General features: G+C 43.1%; 1 protein-coding gene across 1 annotated transcript in view; it reads right to left on the reverse strand.

The window, feature by feature from the left end:
• Window positions 1-1020: 1020 nt before the first annotated feature.
• The window catches only part of TGFA (transforming growth factor alpha), a 50125-nt gene continuing 26868 nt past the window's right edge, over window positions 1021-24277 (reverse strand). The window contains exons 3-6 of the mRNA XM_063139258.1: window positions 10383-10500; window positions 8298-8447; window positions 5686-5795; window positions 1021-4006 (exon numbers count right to left, since the gene is read on the reverse strand). Of these exons, the coding sequence (XP_062995328.1) occupies window positions 3999-4006; window positions 5686-5795; window positions 8298-8447; window positions 10383-10500 (386 nt within the window). The 3' untranslated portion in view covers window positions 1021-3998. The remainder of the gene's footprint in view (window positions 4007-5685; window positions 5796-8297; window positions 8448-10382; window positions 10501-24277) is intronic.

The raw sequence follows: 24277 nt of genomic DNA on the forward strand, positions 1-24277 counted from the left end.
ACAGGGCAGAAATTTGTTTAGTTTTAATGTGAACGCACATAATTTTACGTTTAGAAACTAAAACTCAGTTATTCTTTCAAAATTTGCATTTCTCTGAATTTTTCAATGGAGTTCTCAAATCAAAACTGCACATAAAATACGTATATTAGTAAAAACTATATTCAGAAATGCATTATATTAGGAAAATAGCTTGCAAAAATGTGTGCTATTAGGCAAAATTGCAAAGAAAAATGCATGAATCAGAACACAGAACACAAATTTTCATGCAAACTTTTTTTAAAAAAATCTCATAGATCAGGGATAATCTGGAATCTTAAGATTGGAAAATGGTGAAACTGCAAGACAAATTCATGCATCCATGTGTGAGGCACCACCTGCTTTTAGTCCTCTGCTGTATTTACTGACTTATTCTTTTTAATATATTTTAAATGCGGCATTTTTCATATGGCTGCTTATTCACAATATTCTAGATTACTTTGAATCCCTTACAGGCTGGAAAGAGGAGTCCATAAGTTCTATAACTATATAATGTTATACATAAGTTGTGTTACTATATAATGTGTAATCAGAAAGGGCTCGCCTGGCACCAACATTATCTTTTCGGCGCCAGGTCAAGACTTTTCTCTTCTCCCAGGCATTTAACAGCATATGCTGAGTTTCTGACCCCAGAACAGTTGTTTTTAAATGGATATTGTCTGTTTTTGTTTGTATTTTATGCTTTTTATGGTTTTTAATTTTGCGTATTTCTTTTGAATTTTCACTGTTTTTAACTTTTGTAAACCGCCCAGAGAACTTCGGCTATGGGGCTGTATGTATATAAATGTTGTTGTTGTTGTTGTTGTTGTTGTTGTTGTTATTATTATTATTATTATTATTAGGCACTTTGGGTTAAAATCCACGTGGAAAGGCCTGTGATTTATATCCTTCACCTCATAAAAAAAAACCCAAAAAACCAAACACACAGCAAAGTATTATGAAAAAGTGTATTTCACTCATTTAAATAACTATTAATTCAGCGTATTAAGGAAGAAATAACAGCCAATCACATAAACATTTTACATAAATCAAATTAATTTAACCACACAATAAATTAAAACATTAAATATTAACTTTCAGTGCAACATATACAGAAGAAACAAGTGTAACCTTGACTAAAAAATAAACTTCAGGTTGGTTATGAACAGTAAACTTAATTATGAACATAGGAGCAGAAGGGTTGACAGTGGAAGACGAAGTCTGCTGACAGTTGGGAGGGGGCATCTAGCAATGAAGTTTATTTTAAAATAATCAAAGATGTGTCTAATGTGGGAAACTGGCACAGTCCATGAGAGATCTCGTTTTGCCTTGTCAAAAAAATCTAGTTGGCCATTTCAAATATACAATTTTTATCTTTAAAAAAACTTTTATACTTGTCCCCGTTTCTGGTGAAGTACCCACACTGCTGGGGAAATGCAAGTGGTATGGGATCAGGCAGCTAAGCGTTAAAAGGCGGTGTCCAATTTCTAAACAGCATTAAGGAGTTTAACTCCAGAGAAAAGTATAACTTGCATGCCAACGATTTCATTGAGACTGCAGTTCACTTTCCAGCCTGCTCCTTCCTCCACATAAAAACTAGCAGGGTCACATTTTGCACAATTTGGTTTAACGTTCAAATCACTACTTGGTATAGGATCACAAACCATTTTATAGAACAGATGTAGCAAATTTCTTATGTTACTGTTCTGTTTGAGAGTACTTTCAGAACGGCTGGGATTGCCTTAGACCTGTGTCACTTGACTGTGCCTTAAGAGCACCAAGCAACTATCAGGAAAAATTGACATGACCGGAATTAGCTTTTTCACCCAAGCTGGAGTAATATCCAGTTTAACAAGTCACTGTTAGGAAGGGAAGGACAAAATACAAGTTTAGGAAAAAGGTTAAAAACTTATTTTTACTTCTTCTTTTTTAAGAGATGATTTCTCCTCCTGAGGAATGTCAGCGAGGATCCCTTTGCAACAAGCGACAAAAGGATTCATACACATTAAAAGAAGAACAAGGACTCGCAAGCCAAACTGCCAACTTAGAACCAAAACCGACCAATCATTTCTTTTCTTTTTTTAAATGCACATGAGTTTTGCTATGTTAGCAATGTTTATGACATCAAGAAGGGCTTTAGTCAACATGCTGAGCAAGATATACAGGAAAACACACCTTATGCATGGGTCCAACATGTCCCATATATTTTTAAGGGCGAACTGGCAACGTTATCTTTCTTCTTCCAGCACCAAGGGAAAAAGTAGGTGAAACTAGTGTTTCATAGTGGATATTTAGACATAATTGTTCTGCCAATTCAGAAAGAGCAGAATGGCTTCTGAATAAAGAATTTTAGAATTTAATGATTTTACCGCCTTTCCCATTAGCTACTTTTGCATGAAGGGCTGGTGCTCTTGCCTTCAGAGAGTCCAAGTGCTTAATTTAGCAGTTAAGAGTGTGGTTTATAGAATACATGTCTCTGTAGAATCAGAATCTTCCAAATGGTCAATATCAAGTTTAGCCAAAAGCACAAATGAGAGCCCTCCTTCCAAACATCGTATCAGGTGCACACTCAGAAAGACATTAGGACCCATGAAGTTGAATCAGGCCTCTCCTATTTGGACATCAGCAGAACCAGAATGCCCAGAACACAGGAGCCCTCCGACAGGTCACTCCCATCTTTGGAAACATGCCTTAGAATTGCAATACCTTGGTCACAGAAAGATTTGTGCACTCACACAGCAGTTCTAAATCTTAGTTAATCCTATGGAATGTTTCCAGATACACAAGTGATGTATAAAGGCACTCCAGTGTTCTAAGTTCTCATATGGGAAGGGATGTTGGTGGCACAACTATACACATTAAATCCTCATAGCCTGTCTAGAAAATCCTTTAAAAGCGTTTAGAACCACAAAGGGATTGCATTTAGGAACCCCATCCCAGACTGATTTTAAATAGGATGCCTATCTACTTCAATGGGTTTCAAAGTGAGGTGCTAAAAACAAACAGACAGACATCCAAACCAACCAACCAAATGCAGAGGTATCTGTTCCAGCAACCCACTTATGTCCATCATGTCACAAGTGATGCTTCTGTCGTTTTTGTCTTTGGGAGAATGCATCAAAGTGGCCACTTTCTCATCAAGTCACCCAGAGCTGGGGGAAGGGGAAGAAGGGAGAGCTAAGGAACTTTCTGATTTGCACACACAAGTTTGGCCTCATGATGAGAAGAGGAAGTGTAAATTATTTTGCTGTCATCTGCCTCCAAATGTTGCTGTTCTACCCTTGCTGAATTTTCTTTTTCTAAACAGAGTACTGAAAACACGAAAATGTTCCATGGGGATACTTGGAAAACGTCATCTTGATGTTTTTGGATGCAAACAGAAGAACTTGCAGATGAACGCAGAGGTCCAATCTTCTCAAACAGAGGACTTTGCTCTTCCAAAATGACCGACGTCGCTCATCCCTTCTTTGGAATCAAATATGTAACAAATGCACAAACCCACAGCCTGCCCTTCAGTTCATGTTGTATGGAGTCTCAAGCAAGGAGGAAGATACTTGGGAAATCACCCTACCCCAACCTAAACTGTACACATATTCTTTTCCTTTGCCTAACCACCCCTTCCGCCTCCATTTCGAATAGTTACGTAAACACAAAGCTGTCCAATGTGCACTTTTTAAATCTTTATTTTACTACATAAAGTCTTTGGGATTTCTTCGTTGTCCAGATTTCCATATACAGATTAAGCCTGGTGCCAGGTGGCCAACGTCTTCCCTTTGGCAAAGTTCCGGACACCCAATGTATAAACGAAGGATATAACAAAGTACCCAAAGATGCATGGAGTCTGCTTGCCAATACTGTTTTATCCCTGGGTAGCTTTTTTGTCCATGTTAAGTCTTTCTCTGGAATATTGTAGGCCTCTGGTGGGATGCTGAAGTGGTCCCATCTACACACAGCAATATGTATCTCAGCAGACGTAGCCTCTGTCAAACAACTGACACAAAAAAACCAAAAAAAAACACATTAAAATATTTTAAAACAGTTGTAGAAGAGAAAGTCCTCGTTCTGACTAGAATGCAGCGCATTCTAGTTTTAATGTTGAGAGGAGTCGTCTCGCACAGAACAGGCAGGGCAACTGTCCCCAACCTGGAGCCCTCCAGATGTGTTGGATGCCCACTCACACCATTTCCAGCCAGCGTGGCTGATGGCCAGAGTAGCTGGGAATTATGGGAGTTGCAGTATTACTGTGCAAAGGGAAATGCAATTATAATATTTTCCTTGTTTACATTTTTTTCAATCTTCGACGTTTTTTGAAAATGTTCCCCAACCTGCTGCCCTCCAAATGCTTTGGATGACAACTTCTAGCATACCTGACCATTGGTCCTCCTGACTGGGGTTGATGGGAGTTTAAGTCCAAACCATCTGGAGGGCACCAGATGGAGGAAGGGTGACCTACAGTTACACAATAAACTATACTACTGCTAAATAGTATCCAGACACTCAAATCTGACCTATAACGAGTCTGATGATGGGTCCATCTTGCAAGTTACCATATATTCCAACTTGCATCTATTCCAGAATCGCAGTCAGAGGCCTTTCTCAGCCCTGCAACCTACCCCAAATCCTTTTAACTGGAGATGCTGATGACGGAACTGGAGGCCTTCCGCATGCCAAGGAGAAACTCAACAAGCCATGAGTTAACACAGTCTGGTCATTTAGCCCCTAAACAACTCAGCAGGTCCAGGTTTGGACATCACGCTCAGCAACCTAAAAAGAACCTGCTCGTGGGTTGCTGGGTAAAAATGGAAATGGCGGGCATGCCACGAGCAATGCTCCAGCTCTCTCCTGCGCATGCACAACATTCCACAGCTTGTTTAACCCATGGGCTGTCATTACCTGTGAAGTAGGTCGATGTGTTTTCCCAGTTGAACCAATGATTTCAGAAGCCGAGCTCAATGCACTTACTCCCAATCCTAACTTCGAGATTATATTAGTGGTTTGTTTATTTGTTTTGGATGTCTGTGTTTTCTCATGGAGTTTTTGAACCAGAGTGTTTGCTTCTCAGAGTACAAATAATAGAAAAGAAGGACACATAGGCTCCGTTCACACAACACTTTCCCCTACACAGTATGAAAACTGCATTCAACAGTGGGGTGTGTAGGGGGTACTTCCCACACAGCATATTCCAACTCCACTGTTGTGTCCCTGTGGGCTCCCATGGAGCTGAGTCAAAGTCAACACAACATTTGATTGGCAGTTCCTCCGCCCTCTCTCCATCCCTGGTCCTCCCAATGATATCCCATCAGCCATTGCTGTGAAAAAAACAATCCCAACAGGGTGGGGTGGAGTTTTCCCTCCAGACAACACAACTCCACAGTGAAGTTCTAAAACCACTGTTGAGAAATGTGCCATTGGAACTGAGCCATAGATGTCCTGTCCTGGCCCTCTGCTGCCCTTGGGGCAGGACAATGGATTCTGCATGGGGGCATGGCTATGGTGAGCGCCTACATTTCTAAATGAATTACTACGCCACTGCCACTGAGCTGCGGATTCACTGCAGCTCTTGGCTATATGAGCCATTGCAATCTGCCGCCCCAACCCTCGGGCCACGGAGGTTATAGGAGGACAGAGAAGTCACTGATGTTCCCCTTGCTTCTGTGGCAGCTTACATACCTGTTTCTGAGTTGCAGCAAGATGTTCCTCCCTTCAAGAGCCCGTTGGGCTTCTCGTGCCGGCAGGGAATAGTCCTGCACCATTCACAATGTTGCCGTATCCCGCAGCAACTGCAAAACACAGAGTTAGGTTAAATGGTGAGGGAATGGCACGGGCAGGCTGAAAGAGAAACCACCATCCACGGAACAGCACCACTAAGCGTGGAAGCAAAGGGCTGTTTGCACAGGTGGCAGCAGCCACGGGACACCCCGGGGCTGGGCTTGTGCTGGTACATGCGCTGTGTGCATGAACCCAGGCTTGTACACATGTTCACCACCCAGGTGGAAGTCCAGGTGCACACAAGGCATGCCTCTGTGCCCTGACTCCATCTCCAAAAAAGGGATCCCTGTGCACCCCAGACCAAAGTCTCACCTAAAATTTACTGAATTTGCCACAATTCAAATTGCTGAAATCCAATCTAATAAAAGTCTGAGTTGCACACCTTGGGATAAAGAACTTTAAAGTCTCCTGCTGGATTCCAGGTTTCCCCCTAAGACTCAGAACTCCAAGTTCAAGAATCAACATTTGTATCTAGAAATGTCAAATGTTTTGCTGTTAAAATAAATTTTTAAAAAAACACCACAGGTCTGATCAAATTGGTTTCAGCAGCTTCGCTAATTTCAGCTGAATTCTTCGGCATTGTCCCCATAATAGGGATGGGCAACTGCTAGGCCAGAGACTAAAAAAGACTCCCAAAAGGGATCCTCACCTGGCTCTCCCCACTCCAAAATTACCTGATTTATCACACCTCACTGCTGCTTCCCTCAGGTGAGCACAGTTACAGCATCCACCTGGGTGTGGATGCTGTAACTTTAAAAAAGATCCAAATCTTTTTTAAAAATCACTGACTATAGGGTCAAAAGGGAGCTCTGTGGCCAGTCGTGAACATGGGTGTCACCCAATTAAAGAGTGACACTTTAAATATTTAACGAACTATTGTTTGTACGCAGACATAGCAGGGCCTGGACAAGCCTGCTGTTTATTGTGACTATCCAAACGGGTTCTTTCTTCTTGAGCTGCTTGCTGGTACCTTTCACAAGCAAAGCTGGGCACTTGCAGAAAAGGGATTAGGTAAGAGATCTCAGAAGGCAAGCCACTCGGGTTGGGAAATCAACCACAACGACACTTCAGCCCTTCCTCTAAATTACACAGCAAAGACTTTAATTTTAGCTTAACAGAAGCATTCCAGTTGCACCATCCCCTGTCCTCAGAACAAAAACACACCGTAATATATGACATCACAAATAGAAGCCATTCCAGGACATTTGGGACAGACAGACATGGGGCCACATACCAGGCAGGGGATTTCTTTGGAACAGAAAACAGCTGGGACACACAGCGTTTATCCAGTTCTTTTTCCGAGTGTCTTTCTAATCCATAGTTATATATATTTTAAAAAAAAACATTTCCACAAATACATACAACATATGGAATAATGGTGGGGGTGATGCAGTGGGAGAAACAATTCATGCTTTCAACCAAAGTGATTAAACTTATAACTAAAATAAATTACACTATTTATTTAGGCAGACACTCTGAAATGTTCTCATTGGCTCCAAAAGAGCTAATGTCCAGAAACAGACAAACTTTGCTAGTCAACAAGATCCTTACTATTATTATTATTATTATTATTATTTATTTATTTATTTATTTATTTATTTATTTATATAGCACCATCAATGTACATGGTGCTGTACAGAGTAAAACAGTAAAACAGTAAGTAGCAAGACCCTGCCGCTTAGGCTTACATTCTAATTAAATCATGGTAAAACAATAAGGAGGGGAAGAAAATGCAAACAGGCACAGGGTAGGGTAAAACTAACAGTATAAAGTCCAAACAACATCAAGTTTTAAAAGCTTTAGGAAAGAGAAATTTTACAACTAAAATTGTAAATTGTCTCTCAGCCACCAACTCTCTGCTGATGAGATGTCTGAGGCCTCCCACTATGGACACTGGCTAGAAGGCGCCCTGGGCCCATTTGCCTTCAGCCAGAAACCCAGGCAGACGTGTACTCGGGGCTCAAAGCAAAAGGTATTGTATCATCCTTCATATAACTGGCATCAAGCACTCTTCTCCACTTTTGCATGTCCACCTTGTTAAAGAGAAATAGTTTCTAAACTCGGCGTTAGCAAATGCTGGCCCCTGGCAGCTTCATGGCAACTCTAGGCTGCATTAGGCGACGGCAGACTCTGCCCTCTCCATGCACCAGCCGTCTTCAGCCTCCCCCAGCATAATGCAGCCTCCCCCAACATGGCGTCCTCCCAAAGGGTTGGACTACAACTACTAGCATCCCTGGCTGGCTGAGGGATGCTGGGAGTTGTACTTCAAATCATCTGGGGGGGCGCTTGGGGGAGGTAAACATTATGCCGAACAAAACTATAATTCCTCAACACAAAGCCAGGCCTCCCCCATTGCCAGCGAGGCGGCTGAAAGCACCACGACAAAGGTCACTTCAATCCAGCCATGGCTGGCTGGCTGGCTGGGATGAGACCCGGAGGCCCCAGGCTCCTGGCGGCCGTGCTAGCAGAACGGTGGCGCAAAGGGGACTCCGCAGCACGACACCCGAACTCACTGTATTAGGACGCAGATGATGATCAATGCAACGGATGCGATCACCGAAACCACCACCAAGGTGGTTATGGTTTGTTTCTTGTGGCTGGCAGCTACGACCGCAAGGAGGTCTGCATTTTCACACCGTGTCCCAACAAACCCAGAGTGGCACCTGTGACAAGAAAAAGGAGAAAACCAACACGCTTCTTCAAAACGCAGAAGTTCAGCTAGTTCTCATTCAGAATTAAAATGGATGTTCATCGAATCAGGTAGCTGTGATGTGCCTGGAGCCAGAAAGGGAGCAGGCTTCCAACGCGGACCTAGAACCCCGGGCCGGATCCATGGAGGGGGGTGGGTCCCAATCGGGCTGGCTGGACTTCCCCAGAGGGCTGCATCCCTTGCCTCGGCCCCACCTACTGTTGGGTTGGCTTTCTGGATCCAGGGCAGTTTTAACCCCATTTGAAAAGGTAGAAATCCACTGGAAATGGAGGTGGAGGGAGGTGGTGGGGAGTGTTGACACTCTCGGAGAAATTAACACATAATGGGGATAACAAGAGGGATAAGAAACTCATGACAAATACATTGCCACTGGTTTCCTGTCATAGCATATGTTAATGAGGGCTCTGGGAGAAGACGCCCTCCCCGAAGACATGAGGTAAATTCTGGAGAGAGGTTTTTTTAAACTGATTTTGTAACAACTTTCTCTGTACTTATATGTGGTTACGTTAGGAGCCATATTTGTACTTTGTTTATAATGCTGAGCATCATCAGATGAGCATTTTATTGAATGCTCGTTACTGGCCACTCGTGGGTTTTTGCAGGTCCTTCTGACGACGCTGTCCACCACCACCACCCCGCGCTCCTCTGGTCTTCTTTCCGCAACAAATAAGACCCCGGTAAATCCAATTTTTGGGGAGGGGGAAGCAAAACATTTCCTGCTGTGTGCAGAAGAAGCCACCCACTGAATGGGTCACGTGGTCATTGTTTACTTCCTCTTTCTTCCTTTATGTGAAGAAAGAAGAAGTATTGTGGGACAGAAGCAGGGAGAGAAAGCAAGGTAGGGAAACATGATTTCCCCCTCACCTGATAACGCTCAAAAACTCTATTGACAAGGTAGAAATGCCTCTCCTAAGGCTTAGCAAGAGCTTTAAACTACAGTAGGCTCAGATCTGGGGGTTGGCCCCACCCTGACCCTTTGGCCTTGTGAGCTTCTCCAGAATGGAATCCAGCCTTTGGCTGAAAGAGGTTCTGCACCTCTAGCTTACAACTTCCTAAGTCCCACTTTGCATTTCCTGTTTAGACTCTAGGTTAAAAGCCCCTCCCTTCCCAACTAAAATACCTGTGGATTGAAGCATTCTTTTTATGCCTTTTCCCAAGGGTGAGGTTGTGTGTGTTTGCAGTCAGGGTGCTAACTTTTGGGGGCGGGGGGGGCGGGGGGGGCGGGAAATGGGAAGAGTTAATTTGTGAGAACTGTATGATTAGAGTAGGCACAACCCAAATAATCCAATAGGTTTTGGCTGTTTTTCATGCATTTTTGTACTGGCCAGCTATTCCTGATCTGCCGTATGAACAATTTACTTCATTTGGACCCAGTGCTCTGGATTGCTGCACCTTGCTGATGGCTGGCTCTCGTCATGACAAGGCTCAACATTCAAAGAAAGCAAACTTTTCACACTGCAAATTAAGAGAGCTTTCCCTTGACTTCTAAGGAACGGCAGGAGGCAAGTTGGTGTCCCCGCAGGCATCAATGCACCCCCCCCCCCAGATATCTTTCTTTGCGCACACACACACCCCATGGTGGCCTTACCCCTCCTACTTAAAGAAAAGTAACATATTTTCTTATTGTAACAAATTGCTGTGAAATAGGGTTTTTGTTGGTGTTGAAAACTGTGGTTCAACCGAGTTATTTAGTCTGTTGAGGCAGGTTACTTGTCCTCTGCTACACCTCCAACAGCAGCCATTTTGTGGTGGAGCCCCGGGCAGTTTCTCAAATTGCTAAATGTGCCAGTGAACTAATACTACTCTCCCTTGTTGGCTTCCCACAAAATTGCCACCGCTGAATGCATCACTATAGGTATTTCAAGATGAAAGTGCAAAGATGACTTACACGCAAGTTGGTTTTTCCTCCTGCACCAAGTACCTGCAGGTACCATGGAAACAGTAGTGAGTGTGGGCATCTGGACAGTTGTCAAAATGAGATCTTACAGCCGCCGCCACTGGGGGAGCTAAAAGAAAGTGGAGAGAGGCATGGGGGGTGGGGAAGAGACAGAAAGAGATTGGTTATTCTTCAGTTCTGTGGCCAACAGCACTCAGTTTACGTTCATTCCTGGGCTGCTTTAGCCTGCATTCCTATGGTCTTTTGTAGCACTTGCAAAGTGCATTAGAGACTTTTCTTAAATTCACCTCCATGATAAGCTGGGAGGTTTATATTATTCCTATTTTGCAGGCCAGATAATGCGGCTGTACAAGACAGGATCATTCCTAAGTCAACCCATGATTGATGTACACGATGGACGTGTACTTGAACCCAAGTACTAGAACATAAGAACATATCAAGCAGCTATCTAATCTAGCATTCCGTTCACACAGTGGCCAACCAGCTGCCCACGGGAAACCCACAAGCAGGACATGAGTGCAACAGCACCCCCTCGCCCATGTTCCCCAGCAACTGGTGAACATAGTCACACTGCCTCTGATACTGGAGGCAACACAGAGCCATCAGGTCTAGCAGCCATTGATATCTTTCTCCTCCAGGAACTTGTCCAATTCCCTTTTAAAGCCATCCAAAGTGTAATTTCACCTCTGTAATATCTTCCAAAACATTCTAGTGGGCTACTGATACTGTTAGGATCCACCCAAGATAAAACCCTGCTGTTAAACAGTTACAAATGGCCAAGAACAGCCCTTGCCCGACTGGTGCCCTCCAAATGTGTTGGACTAAACTTCCCTTTATCCCCAGCCAGCACAGCCAACCTAGAGTTAGATATATATACACACACACTGTACAGCACTGAGTCACTTTAGTAGAAAATAAATTTTTAAATACCGGAAACTTACTATGCCAAAAGAGAGCCTAAACTATTTTAATCTTTAATCAGAAAGCTGAGATTTCATGACAGGATTCAGCTACCTTGTACAATATTAATCCCCCTAATTTATGATGGTGATGATGCTAAGCCCACATGGGGTGCTAAGGGATTTCTTGTAGTACACTGGGTTGTTTACATAGGGTTTAGGGGAGTTGGGGGAAGGAAATGAACGGAAAAAATATTACCACGCTCAGAATAATTTTTTACCTAGGAATCATAGAATCATAAAATCGACTTGGAAGGGTTTATAATTATTATTATTATTATTATTTATTTATATAGCACCATCAATGTACATGTTCAATGCAGACATCCACCTTAAAGCATCCCTTACAGATGGTTGTCCAGCTGCCTCTTGAAGGTGTCTCATGTGGGAGAGCCCACAACCTCCCTAGGTAACTGGTTCCATTGCTGTACTGCTCTAAGAGTCAGGAAGGTTTTCCTGATGTCCAGTTGGAATCTGGCTTCCCGTAACTTGAGCCCATTATTCCATGTCCTGCACTCTGGGAGGATCGAGAAGAGATCCTGGCCCTCCTCTGTGTGACAACCTTTCAAGTATTTGAAGAGTGCTATCGTGTCTCCCCTCAGCCTTCTCTTCTCCAGGCTAAACATGTCCAGTTCTTTCAGTCTCTCCTCATAGGGCTTTGTTTCCAATCCCCTGATCATCCTGGTGGCCCTCCTCTAAACCCCCTCCAGCTTGTCTGCATCCTTCTTTGAAGGGTGGTACCCACAACTGAACACAATACTCAAGATGAGGCCTAACCAGGAGTTGTCCCTCACCCACATTGAGATTCTGAACACAGACAAAGTGCACAAACCATTTCACCATGGTGTTAAGCACTTTGGCCTCACTGTAATGCAAGTAGAGGGAGAGAGGTGACAGTAACAGCTGCCAATGTAAGGATACTTATTACATGTGTTTTTGTAGGACAGTGGGATGGGGGGGGGGAGAATGGTGCATTGCTCAGAGCACATCCATTTACAGGAAGAGGGTAACTGACCATGACATCATTCAAATTTTTAGAACCCATGTGTCTTGGGACTAAAATTTGAATTATTGTTACTCATAGTTGATAAAAATCGATGATTTTTTTAAGAAATAAAAAACGGACTTTTTAAAAATTTAAATCTGATTTTTAAATTTAAATTAGATTTTGAAGTTTTCTTAAAACAAAAAAGAGCCTAGGTCAAAGATAGCAGAATTAATACTAATTATACAACTTTGAATTATATTCTATGAATATGTTAACAGCAATTTATGGAGATGGGAGATATCCCGATCTGTGCTATTCTGGGCGGCAAGTGGTGTACGGAAGTGCCTTCTCTCTCTCTCTCTCCCTTGCCTCTCTCTGAGTGCAAAGACAGAGAAGGTCAATGAATAGAGAATATGGGGAGATGAGGCAGATCTGAACGAGGAGGAGTCTGGGTATCAATGCAAGGGACAGGCCAGGGAATAGGGCCAGAACTTATTATGCAATCCTGACACCTGAGGAGACTTCTGCTGCATGTATCCTCCACTGCAGAAGGGGAAAATACCGACCATGCCAGCAGCAGCAGGCTGTCAAAGAGACCCCATTTGTTTCTGTACCTGCTGGGGTTGAAATTGCCTAAATTTTATTTTTTAAAGAACGTTGACATTTATCTAAAAATTGAAATAATTAACCCTTCAAAAATCCATGTACGTGTTGATGTTGTTTGTTGAAAGAAGAAAACTAGCCAGAAGAATAAATAATCTTTTGTGGAGGTAGCAAGCAGCTTCCTCTTTCCTGCTCTGGCGGGTGGCTGGATACCTCTCCAATGAACGATCTGATGTCCAAAACACAGACAAGCAAATGCCAGAATAAATCTACTAGTGTTTTTTAAGGTGCAACGAGGGTCTGCTGTAATGGATCCCCATACATGGAAGGTTGCCCAAAACATGAATGCACACACCCTGGGCAATGACAAGTCTATAATATACCCACCAAGCCTCTGAAAAGGCATATCCGATCTGAAGCTTTGCAGCACAACTTTAAGCATTTTCACTCAGTCCCATTGAATTAAATGGGACTCCCTTCCTTCCACCCTCCCTAGACATCCATACTTCTTCTTGACCCATAGCAGAAGTAAACAGACTCAGAAGGCTGGACTTGTGGGCTAAGACATGGATGTCTTTGAGCAGCCTGTCCCACAAGACTGGGCTCCCACCCAGAATGCTTCCCTACATGATGTCATTTCACACCCATCTATCGCTTGTTACCCTAGCTCTGCCTTCCCAACCCAGTGTTGGACTGCAACTCCCAAAATCCCCCAGCCAGCCAGGGGGTTATGGGACTTGTAGTCCAACAATCTGGAGGGCACCAGGTTGGGGAAGACTTCCTTAGCTTCTCCCACAGAATCATAGAATAGCAGAGTTGGAAGAGGCCTACAAGGCTATCGAGTCCAATCCCCTGCTCAATGCAGGAATCCACCCTAAAGTATCCCTGACAGATGGTTGTCCAGCTGCCTCTTGAAGGCCTCTAGTGTGGGAGAGCCCACAACCTCACCAGGAAACTGATTCCATTGTCGCACTGCTCTAACAGTCAGGAAGCTTTTCCTGATGTCCAGCTGGAATCTGGCTTCCTTTAACTTGAGCCCGTTATTCCGTGTCCTGCACTCTGGAAGGATCGAGAAGAGATCCTGGCCCTCCTCTGTGTGACAACCTTTCAAGTATTTGAAGAGTGCTATCATGTCTCCCCTCAATCTTCTCTTCTCCAGGCTAAACATGCCCAGTTCTTTCAGTCTCTCTTCATAGGGCTTTGTTTCCAGACCCCTGATCATCCTGGTTGCCCTCCTCTGAACACGCTACAGCTTGTCTGTGACCTTTGTGAATTGTGGAGCCCAGAACTGGACGCAATACTCTAGATGAGGCCTAACCAGGGCCGAATAGAGAGGAACCAGTACCTCGTGTGATTTGGAAGCTATACTTCTATTAATGATTTGGAAGCTATACTTCTATTATCTAGCCCAAAATAGCATTTGCCTTTCTTGCAGCCATATCGCACTCTTGGCTCATATTCAGCTTGTGATCTACAACAATTCCAAGATCCTTCTCGTTTGTAGTATTGCTGAGCCAAGTATCCCCCATCTTGTAACTGTGCCTTTGGTTTCTATTTCCTAAATGTAGAACTTGGCATTTATCCCTATTAAATTTCATTCTGTTGTTTTCAGCCCAGCACTCCAGCCTATCAAGATCACTTTGAAGTTTGTTTCTGTCTTCCAGGGTATTAGCTATCCCACCCAATTTTGTGTCATCTGCAAATTTGATAAGCATTCCCTGCACCTCCTCATCCAAATCATTAATAAAAATATTGAAGAGCACTGGGCCCAGGACTGAGCCCTGCGGTACCCCACTTGTTGCCTCTCCCCAGTTTGAGAAGTTTCTATTGATAAGTACTCTTTGAGTCCGATTCTGTAGCCAACTGTGAATCCACCTAATAGTTGTTCTATCTAGCCCACTTTTAGCTAGTTTGTTAATCAGAATATCATGGGGCACTTTGTCAAAAGCTTTGCTGAAGTCAAGATATATGACGTCCACAGCATTCCCACAGTCCACAAGGGAGGTTATCTTATCAAAAAATGAGATCAAATTAGTCTGACAGGACTTGTTCCTGACAAATCCATGTTGGCTTCTAGTGATCACCGCATTGATTTCAAGGTGTTTACAGATTGACTTCATTATAATGTGCTCCAGAATTTTCCCAGGGATGGATGTCAGACTGACTGATCTGTAGTTCCCAGGTTCCTCCTTTTTGCCCTTTTTGAAGATAGGGACAACGTTAGCCCTCCTCCAGTTGTCTGGCACCTCACCCGTCTTCCATGATTTTGCAAAGATAATAGACAAAGGTTCTGAGAGTTCTTCCGCTAGCTCCTTCATTACTCTAGGATGCAGTTCATCGGGCCCTGGAGATTTGAACTCATTCAAGGAAATTAAGTGTTCTTTGACCATTTGTTTATCAATCTAAAATTGCAATCCTGCCCCCTCAACTTCTGCTTCACTTTCTCCAGGGGGGTCATAGACCCGCTTTTGGGAGAAGACTGTGGCGAAGTAGGAATTGAGCACTTCAGCCTTTTTTTTTTGTCATCTGTTATCAATTTGCCATCCTCATTAAGCAGTTGTAACCACCATTTCTTTCCTCTGTCTTTTACTACTCACATATCTGAAGAAAGCCTTTTTATTTCTTTTAGCATCCCTCGCTAATCTCAGCTCATTCTGAGCTTTAGCCTTCCTGACGCCATTTTGGCACTTCTGCGCCACCTGTCTCTACTCTTCTTTTGTAGCCTGGCCTTCCTTCCACTTCCTATATGCATCCCTTTTTGTTTTCAGGTCATCTCTAAGCTTTTTGTGGAGCCACATTGGTTTCCTCTGTTGTCTTCTATCTTTTCTCCTTGTTGGAATTGTTTGTAACTGTGCCTTTAAAATTTCCTTTTTTAAATACTCCCACCCATCCTGCACTCCTTTTCTCATTAGGCTCCCTTGCCACGGGACCTTATTTATTATAGTTCTGAGTTTATTAAAATCAGCTTTCCTAAAATCCAGAGTATGTGTATGGCTACACTCAACTTTTGTCTCCTTCATAATCAAGAATTCAAGTATGATGTGGTCACTTTCCCCCAGAGTTCCCATAACTGCTACTTTATCCACTAAGTCATCCCTGTTGGTCAATATCAAGTCAAGGATTGCCGATCCTCTAGTTCCTTCCTCCACTTTCTATAGGAGAAAGTTATCACCCACACATGTCAGGAATTTCTTGGAAGGGCCACTTTTGGCAGTATTGGTCTCCCAACAGATATCAAGGTAATTGAAGTCCCACATCACTACTGCATCACACTTCCTTGAAACACTGGCAATTTGTTTCTCAAAAGTTTCGTCCTCGTCTTCTCCTTGATTGGGTGGTCAGTAGTAGACTCCGATTATCATATTCTTTTTATTCCTTGCCCCATTTATTTTAATCCAGACGCTCTCAACGGGGCTCCCAGTCTGATCCGCCTGTATTTCTGTGCAGGGATAGGTATTTTTAACATATAGTGCAACTCCACCTCCCTTTCTATTTCTTCTGTTCTTTTTGAACAAGTTATATCCTTCAATTGCTATATTCCAGTCATGGGAGTCATCCCACCCACCTCTACATTGCAAGTTCTTTGGGGCAGGAAATTCTCTAGTTCTCTCTGTTCACCCCACCCCCATTCCACAAATATACCATGTCTAAGGAGACTAATGCCATAGCTAGCAAGATGAAAAACAAGATCCCAAAGTGGTGGCCTACATGAAGTTTTTGAACAGTTAAGGAATGTTCTATGAAATGGAATTGCCAGTGCTTCACTTTGGAAGATCAAATGTCAGAGCACACAGGGCAATGATCACAGAGCAGACAAAGGCCCAGAGCAGCCCCACAGAGAGATTTAAAAGCAGGAGTCTTGCCAAAAGTGAAGAACCGTGGTGAAACTTTGGCACAGGGGGCTCCATATAATAAATCATTACTAAGAAAATAACCTTAATCTTAAAGAGAGATTCCAAATGAGTGGGACTGAAGAATCCTCCTCCACACACCCCTACCCCCCTGGCTGCAATTTTTACAGTGCAACACATTCTGGACTGTTTTAAGTTGCAGGCCATCAGCTGACATGGAAAACAATATCCTGCTTTGCAAATAAGCCCCTGCATAAATGCACACTCGATTTCCATTTCAAAGCCCCATCAAGTTCCTGTTCCAATAAGTTAATGGCAGACCAGGCAGCAAAACTAATTAAAGCCACATCTTTGAAATGTTTCAGGGAGGCCCTGGAAGAAATTAAACATCTTTGAGAACTTTCGTGACTTAAAGTCAAACATTTTCCTGAGAAGGGGTAGCTTTGTTCTGATTCCGAAATAATTTTGAGAGCTGGGAGCCAAATACGGTAGCTAGTAATTGTTGTCAAAAGTAACAACAATACACATTATTCAGATAAGACTAAAAAAAAAACACCCCTAATTGGAAGACAAAAAACTTAGTTTAAGTAAGGAATTCTACTAGGATAAAAACAACACACAAAAGAACAGAAGTTGTGTTTATGTGTCTTTGTTTAAATAAAAGCACTTGACCTGGTTTAGCTTAGAAGGAAAAAATGGGGAGAGGGAAGGGATCTCCCATCCTGTAGTCCAGTGCCAACGCGTTGCGCACAGGAACTTCTCTACATGTCTGCCAAGGTGCCCTCCCACTCCCGCTGTTAATATTGAGCTTCAGGCAAGGGAAGGAGGGAGAAGCAGACCATAATATGCCACCTGTTCCTGTTCCTGCTATAGTGCTTGCTTTGCATAAGCAAGGTAAGAGCATCTGCTAACAAGTTACTCTAACTGCCCGGCTGAAAGAGTGAGACACACACACACACACACACGCTTGGGTTGGAGGCTTCCAAGGCAGAGCTCCATAGACAGGGACCAAGTCTCCAGGCAAGAACAGAATTCACTCTCCATCATCAACTCCCTCTGCAAGGGCTGGCAGAGTAGCGTTGCAGCCTAGTGATGCAACTTTGGCAGAGACATTATTTATGGATGCATAAAGTCCTGGGAACTGGGCCAGGGGTCATCACATGTGTGGAAAGCAGTTGACTAGTGGCACCTAGACAGCTGCAACTGACAAGTGCACATGGCAAAGTGGATGAAACAGCCCCTTTGATTGTCCCAGGGGTCTCCATTGAGACGTAAGAGAGAAAGAGCCGGGTTTCTCTTTTGGTTCTCCCACCTGTCTTAAATGACACAGGTGTGGTGGCCACCGCTCAGCTAGGCAGTCCGACTGAGTTTTATTTCCACCCTATTGTGTAACAAATCACCACCGGAGACGTCTGCTGCCCAGCTTGTCTTGATACCACCTTGAATAATAACTACCACAGCTGAAGATCTTGGCCAGGGGGTAGGGATCGGGGGAGAGAGGGGTGATGAGAGCCTGGGGAAATTACGATGGGCCAGGAAGTATGGCATACTGAAGAGAGAGCAAAGTTCTCTAAAGGAGTGCAAGCAAAGGTGTCTCCTGTACTGTTTAATAGTTTAAAAAGGTGGAATTCCAAGAAATATAATACGTGTGTATTAAAATAAATGGGAAGAAATAAATTAGTTCAGGAAACATTCATTGTTATTTATTACGGTCACAGACCAGCAAAATCAACACAAAAACATACAAAGGATAGATAAAAAGTGACATAAAAACAAAATACAGCTTGGCAAGTTGCTTCTCTCAGAAGGACTGCAATGTTATTTTTCTAATTTGCATTGAGGTCATGAGAAACTTAGAGACCCTTTCAGTAATATGGGAGGACACATCCCTCAAACAGATTAATACCAACGTTGTGGGGCTATATCCAGAAAAGGCTGCTAATAAAGGAAAGATTAACTTTTTTCTACATTCCTCATACATGTTACAATGCAAAATGACATGTTCAACAGATTCTGTTGCTCCAGAACCACAGGGACCTATCCGTTCATTAACCGGGATCTTACTAAATTGTCCTTCTAGTAATGCTGATGGCAACACATTAAAGCGAGTGAGGGTAAATGCTCTCCTATACTTGGGAATGGTTAAAGCATACAGATCTGAAGCTGCAGTGAGCCCATAGTTTTTTAAATTATTGTAGCGCAGCGGAGAGCAAGATTTGTTAGCAGCAGTTCTTAAATGCTGTAGATCTAGATCTATTAGTCTTTGAACAATAAGAGATTGGGCCTTCTGGAGCCCATAGTTGCCTACCGCTTCCACAGAGAAGCCCAGCCTAAGTAGCTTCTTCTCCATCTCTCTCTTCCAACGAGTGACATAGGAATCTGAGAGCAGTAAAGAGAGATAGCTACCAGGAGCTGCAAGGAAGTGTAGCCGTAGCCACCATTTAAAGGCCTCGATCCATGCCTTGCATTCAACTGATCTAATACCCACTTCCAGATAAATAGCTGCGTTCCCCACACAGGAAGGGAGGCTCAGTAGTTTTCTAAGAAATACATATTGGACTCTTTCAATTTGGGTATTAAATCCCAGTATCCAAATAGGAATACCGTAAGGAAGTTGGGCCAGAGTCTTAGCTTTGTAAATTTGAATTGCAGAAGGGATGAATTGACCACCTTGCATGAAAAAGAATCTTAGGATCAGCTGCTGACTAGAATTTGCTGAATTAATTGTCTGCCTTCTTTGTTCAGACCAAGCTCCAGTGCTCTGCATTTGTATGCCTAGATATTTTATATGGGCAACTTGCTCAATGATATTACCATTTGAAGTCCATCTCTATTGCTTCCGAGCTTTAGAGAACACCAAAACTATCGACTTGCTATAATTGATAGTCAAACTATTCTCAGAGCAATAGGTCCCAAATGCAGAGAGTAATCGTTTTAACCCAATTCTAGAAAGTGATAATAGTACAGCATCATCGGCATACAGAAGTAAAGGCACCTTGGTGTTGGACAATTTGGGAGCATGGGAATCAACACTACAAAGATGAGAAGCCGAAATAAATTAGTTGTACTTTGCTAATATAGCAAAGTAACAGCAGTTACGAAAAGAAGGCAAAGTATATTAAATGCAATTCATTCCATTTCGGAACTACAGCCTAAAATAATGAGAAAAGGATGCTCTTGACAAGAAAACCCGCCCCCCATGCAATCAATATTTTATTTTAGGCAAATTGAGTGATATAAGAATTTAAGGGTGTAACGCTATGCAGGTTTAGGCAGAAAAACATTCATGCTGGCTGGGGAACGCTGGGAGCTGTAGGACTTTTTTCTGTCCAAACATGCATAGGATTGCACTCATAGGACATGAGATCTAAAGTAGCTGAAAGGAAAATAGGCCTGGCGAAAAACTGCTGCTGCCAGAAGGAAAACTTTTACCTTTGGCACACACACACACGAGCTCTCTTAAGGACTTGAAGCATAGACCAGAGGTGAAAGGTGGTCTTGGGCAAAAAGCAAACAGATTACTGAATAGGGAAAGAGGGTTGATTCAATCAACTATTATATGCAATATTTTTAACATATAGGGAGTGCATAAAGCAGAAAAGCAAGCTCTAAATATAATTACATAGGTCAATTTTTAAAAGAAGGAAAATAGGGTGGAAATATCCCTAAGACCTGAAAAGCCTTGCACAGGATAGACGATGGTGGAAAGTTACAGAGAAAGATTTAAAATCATAAGGGAGGCTAGTCCTTATTACTGTTGGAAATTAATGGGGACATGCTGTGAAGGACCTCCAACACCCCTCCAGGGTGACATTCCCCTCGCCAGCAATTTCTAGTGTTGTGTGCATGCCATGCTTAAAACAAATGGCACCTGCAGCCTGACACTCCAAATTCTGCACCAAGCAAAGCTCAATTCTGCAACCTGTATAAATTCTGCAAATTGAGCAGACTTCTTCAATCTCCCTATTCATATTTTGACTTCGCTACTTCCAAGGAGGATGAGGATGCCTGTGCTAGGTATTTAAGACCCCTCTCTGGGTTGGTTCACACAATCAAGACAGCCCACTGTGGGCTGCAGCACTTTCTGGCCCACACCGGGTGGATTTTGCATATTCAATACTGGGCCACTGCTTGCTGTGTACATGCGAACCTTTGCATAACCCATGGTCCTCAGGTTCGCACAACATGACAATTCACCGCCGAGCGCTGAATATTCAAAATGGCCGCGCGGCTGCCTGCACGCCACAGTGGGCTGTTTGTGTGAACCGGGTCTATAACTCTACCACCCCACAAGCTCCTGTATCATCTGCACTCTTTCAAGGCTCAGCATTTCTCTCAATTTACTAGTGGGCCCTAGCACACAGCTTGAAATTAACTGGATTTGGGTTTTTAAAATCCTAAAATGTCTTTTCTATGAGAGAAGAAACACATCTTAGCCTCCTGGCATTTGATGGAGTATCGCTTTAGCTGAATTCTAAAATTGAAAACACAGCTTTCGGTTTGCGAACGTCTGCCCCAAACATCAGGAATCTGCATGTGGTCTTCCGAAATGAGGAAAACTTCCCCCTCCCTTGTGGAGATTACGGAGTCTCCTATAATTTTGCGCTTGCCTTTTTGAAGTCAAACTGAACATCAGCCTAGAAAGGAGGTTTTATCCAGCTGCCAGGAGTGATATTTACAAATATACCTTCCAAGAGACACAAAATGCCCTTCAACAGGGTGCTAGGTAAATAATCCGGAATGCATGAATTGACCCCTTACAGGCCTCCAAAGCGGTTTCTCTTTGAACCTAGGCAAAGAGGGAAGAAAAAGCACATACACAAAGCACCCCTAAGACATCCGGCTTTTTACAGCTCCATCATACCAAGTGATGGATCACACGAGACAAACCCCACCACGCACACACATATCAGCTCCAAGCAAGCCATATTTCTTTAGGCCCTGCCAGCAAAGGAAGTGTTGGCAGGTTTGTGGCTCCTTTCCCCCTAAAACACAAACTCTTTCAACTCAATCAATTAATAAAAAAACAAACACTGAACATCCTATGGGGGGAGGGAGACACAAGACAGAGAATAAAGTAATTAGGGACACAATCCTATGCATGTTTAAACAGAAAAAAATCCTACAACTCCCAGTATGCCCCATTCAGCCATGTTGACTGGAACATGCTGGGAGCTGTAGGCCTTTTTTCTGTCTAAACATGCATAGGATTGTGTCCTTAGTGTCATAAACTGTTGTACAGATTGTGAAAGAAAGAGTTGATGTATGTAGCTAACTAGAATATATTGGAAGACAAAAACCACACTCAACAAAAGGAGACTATCCGATCTGAACAGGGGAGAGCCAATTTCAAATTTCTAGGTGATGTACACCCTTCATTCCTTGGGAGAGAAAGTAGGATTTTAATTTTTGTATTGTTTTGGTGTCTCTCATCACACAAGGACTCCTGGGTGCCTGCTTGGAAACAGACAAGTAGGCACACCAACAGGGGATGCGGGAGGTGGGGGTGAGTGTTGAGAAAGGCGAAGACACGTCCCCTGGATATGAACCACACACATTGCTCATCAGCCCTCATTTCTGGCCCCACCAACTATAAATCCCCAGAAATGAAAACGGCACCTGCTGCTCTCCCCCAAATTAAGGCTCCCTCAAAGTCCCATGTCTAGTATAGAAGTCTCAGGGGTCTTGCCAAGGAGCAGGAACATAATCGTGGGTTGGGCCTTTGACAGGTGGGAAGAGACCATTTGGGTCCAATGACCTGTGAAATATCTGTCAAAATAATGGGTCAAAAGGCAATGTGTAACAAAAGGTAGTTACTGAAATAAATATATAAATCACAGTTACTTAACTGTTATGAAACCATGACTTTCTAAACTATTATTTATAGCTAGAAATGTTAGCAAGAGATTGAATAGTTCTCCTGGCAAAGGGCCAGAAACACCAGACAGTTATAGATGCTATTTACAATGACAAACACACCAACTATAAAAAGACAGAAGTCCGTTTGAATGTGTTTCTAATAGCAAGCAAAGGAGCAAGGTCCAAAACGGAGTGGGTGTGCGCGCACACACGCAGAGCAGCGCCCACAACTCCGGCAGGAAGCAGCCAAGTCCTCACCTTTTCAGCTAAATAAGGAGGCTAAATATAGGGTGACCATATGAAAAGGAGGACCGGGCTCCTGTATCTTTAACAGCTGTATTGAAAAGGACATTTCAGCAGGTGCCATTTGTATATATGGAGAACCTGGTGAAATTTCCTCTGCATGACCACAGTTAAAGCTGCAGGTGCCCTGCCCTCTTTTAAATCTGGTCGCTCTAGAATAGCTCCTGCACCTTTAACTGTTGTGATGAAGATGGAATTTCATCAGGTTCTCCATATATACAAATGACACCTGCTGAAATTCCCTTTTTTTATGCAACTGTTAAAATACAGGAGCCCTGTCCGCCTTTTCATATGGTCACCCTACTAAATAACAATACCAAAAGAAATACCTGGAATACCTAACTACAGAAAAACAGAGCCCGTTGTCCATATTTTACCAGTCAATGGACTGGCACCTCCACCTTTGCATGTAGTAAGCACCTAGATGCAACAGTAGTACTTTTGTCAATAAGCTAGGATAATTCAGGATTAAGGTTTTCCATAAATGAACTCTTCTATTTCACCTGCCTAGCCTGCAGGCACTTTGAATCTGTCCAAATTAACACTTAAATTATCTTTTAATACTTCATAACAGTTGGCTTTTTTATCTATGAAAGGATTATGAAAAAACATCAGCAAGAAATCTCTAGACCAGCATAGCTTTGACTACTTTGGAAGTGGTGCCAAGATTTAGCAAGGATCACAAACTTTTAATCCTATATTATGGGGGGGAGGGGAATGTGTGACCCTGCAGATAATGTTGGACCGCAACTCCCATAATGCCTCATCATGGGCTATGCTGGCTGGGCTGATGGAAAACTCAGGCCAGCTACATTCTCATCCCTGCTAGCAGCAGAAGAACTATGCTGAATCACACCAAGGCCTCATCTGGTGCAGTACTTTGTTCACAGTAGCCAACCAGATGTCTGTAGAAAGCCCACAAAAGCGCTAAGTGAGTACAATAATAGCCTCTCACTCACGTTCCCCAGCATACAAAGAGAAACTACCTCTGATACTGGAAGTAGGACATAGCCACTGATAGTTTTATCCTCCATGAATTTGTCTAATCCCCTTTTATGGCCATCCAAATTTGTGACCATCAATGCATCTTGTGGAAGCAATTCCATAGTTTAACTATGCACTGTGTGAAGAAGAAGTTTCATGTCCCTTGATCATGTTCTGCACCTTTCCCAACTCTACAATATCCTTTTTGAAGTGTGGTGACCAGAACTGCATTCCAAGTGTGGTAGCACCATAGATATTTATAAAGACAGGATGATATAAGCATTTATTTTAACTTCCTTTTCCAGTTATACCCAGTATGGAATTTGCCGTTTTCACAGC

Source organism: Elgaria multicarinata, chromosome 12, assembly GCF_023053635.1.
Source record: "Elgaria multicarinata webbii isolate HBS135686 ecotype San Diego chromosome 12, rElgMul1.1.pri, whole genome shotgun sequence".
Classification (NCBI taxonomy): Eukaryota; Metazoa; Chordata; class Lepidosauria; order Squamata; family Anguidae; genus Elgaria; species Elgaria multicarinata.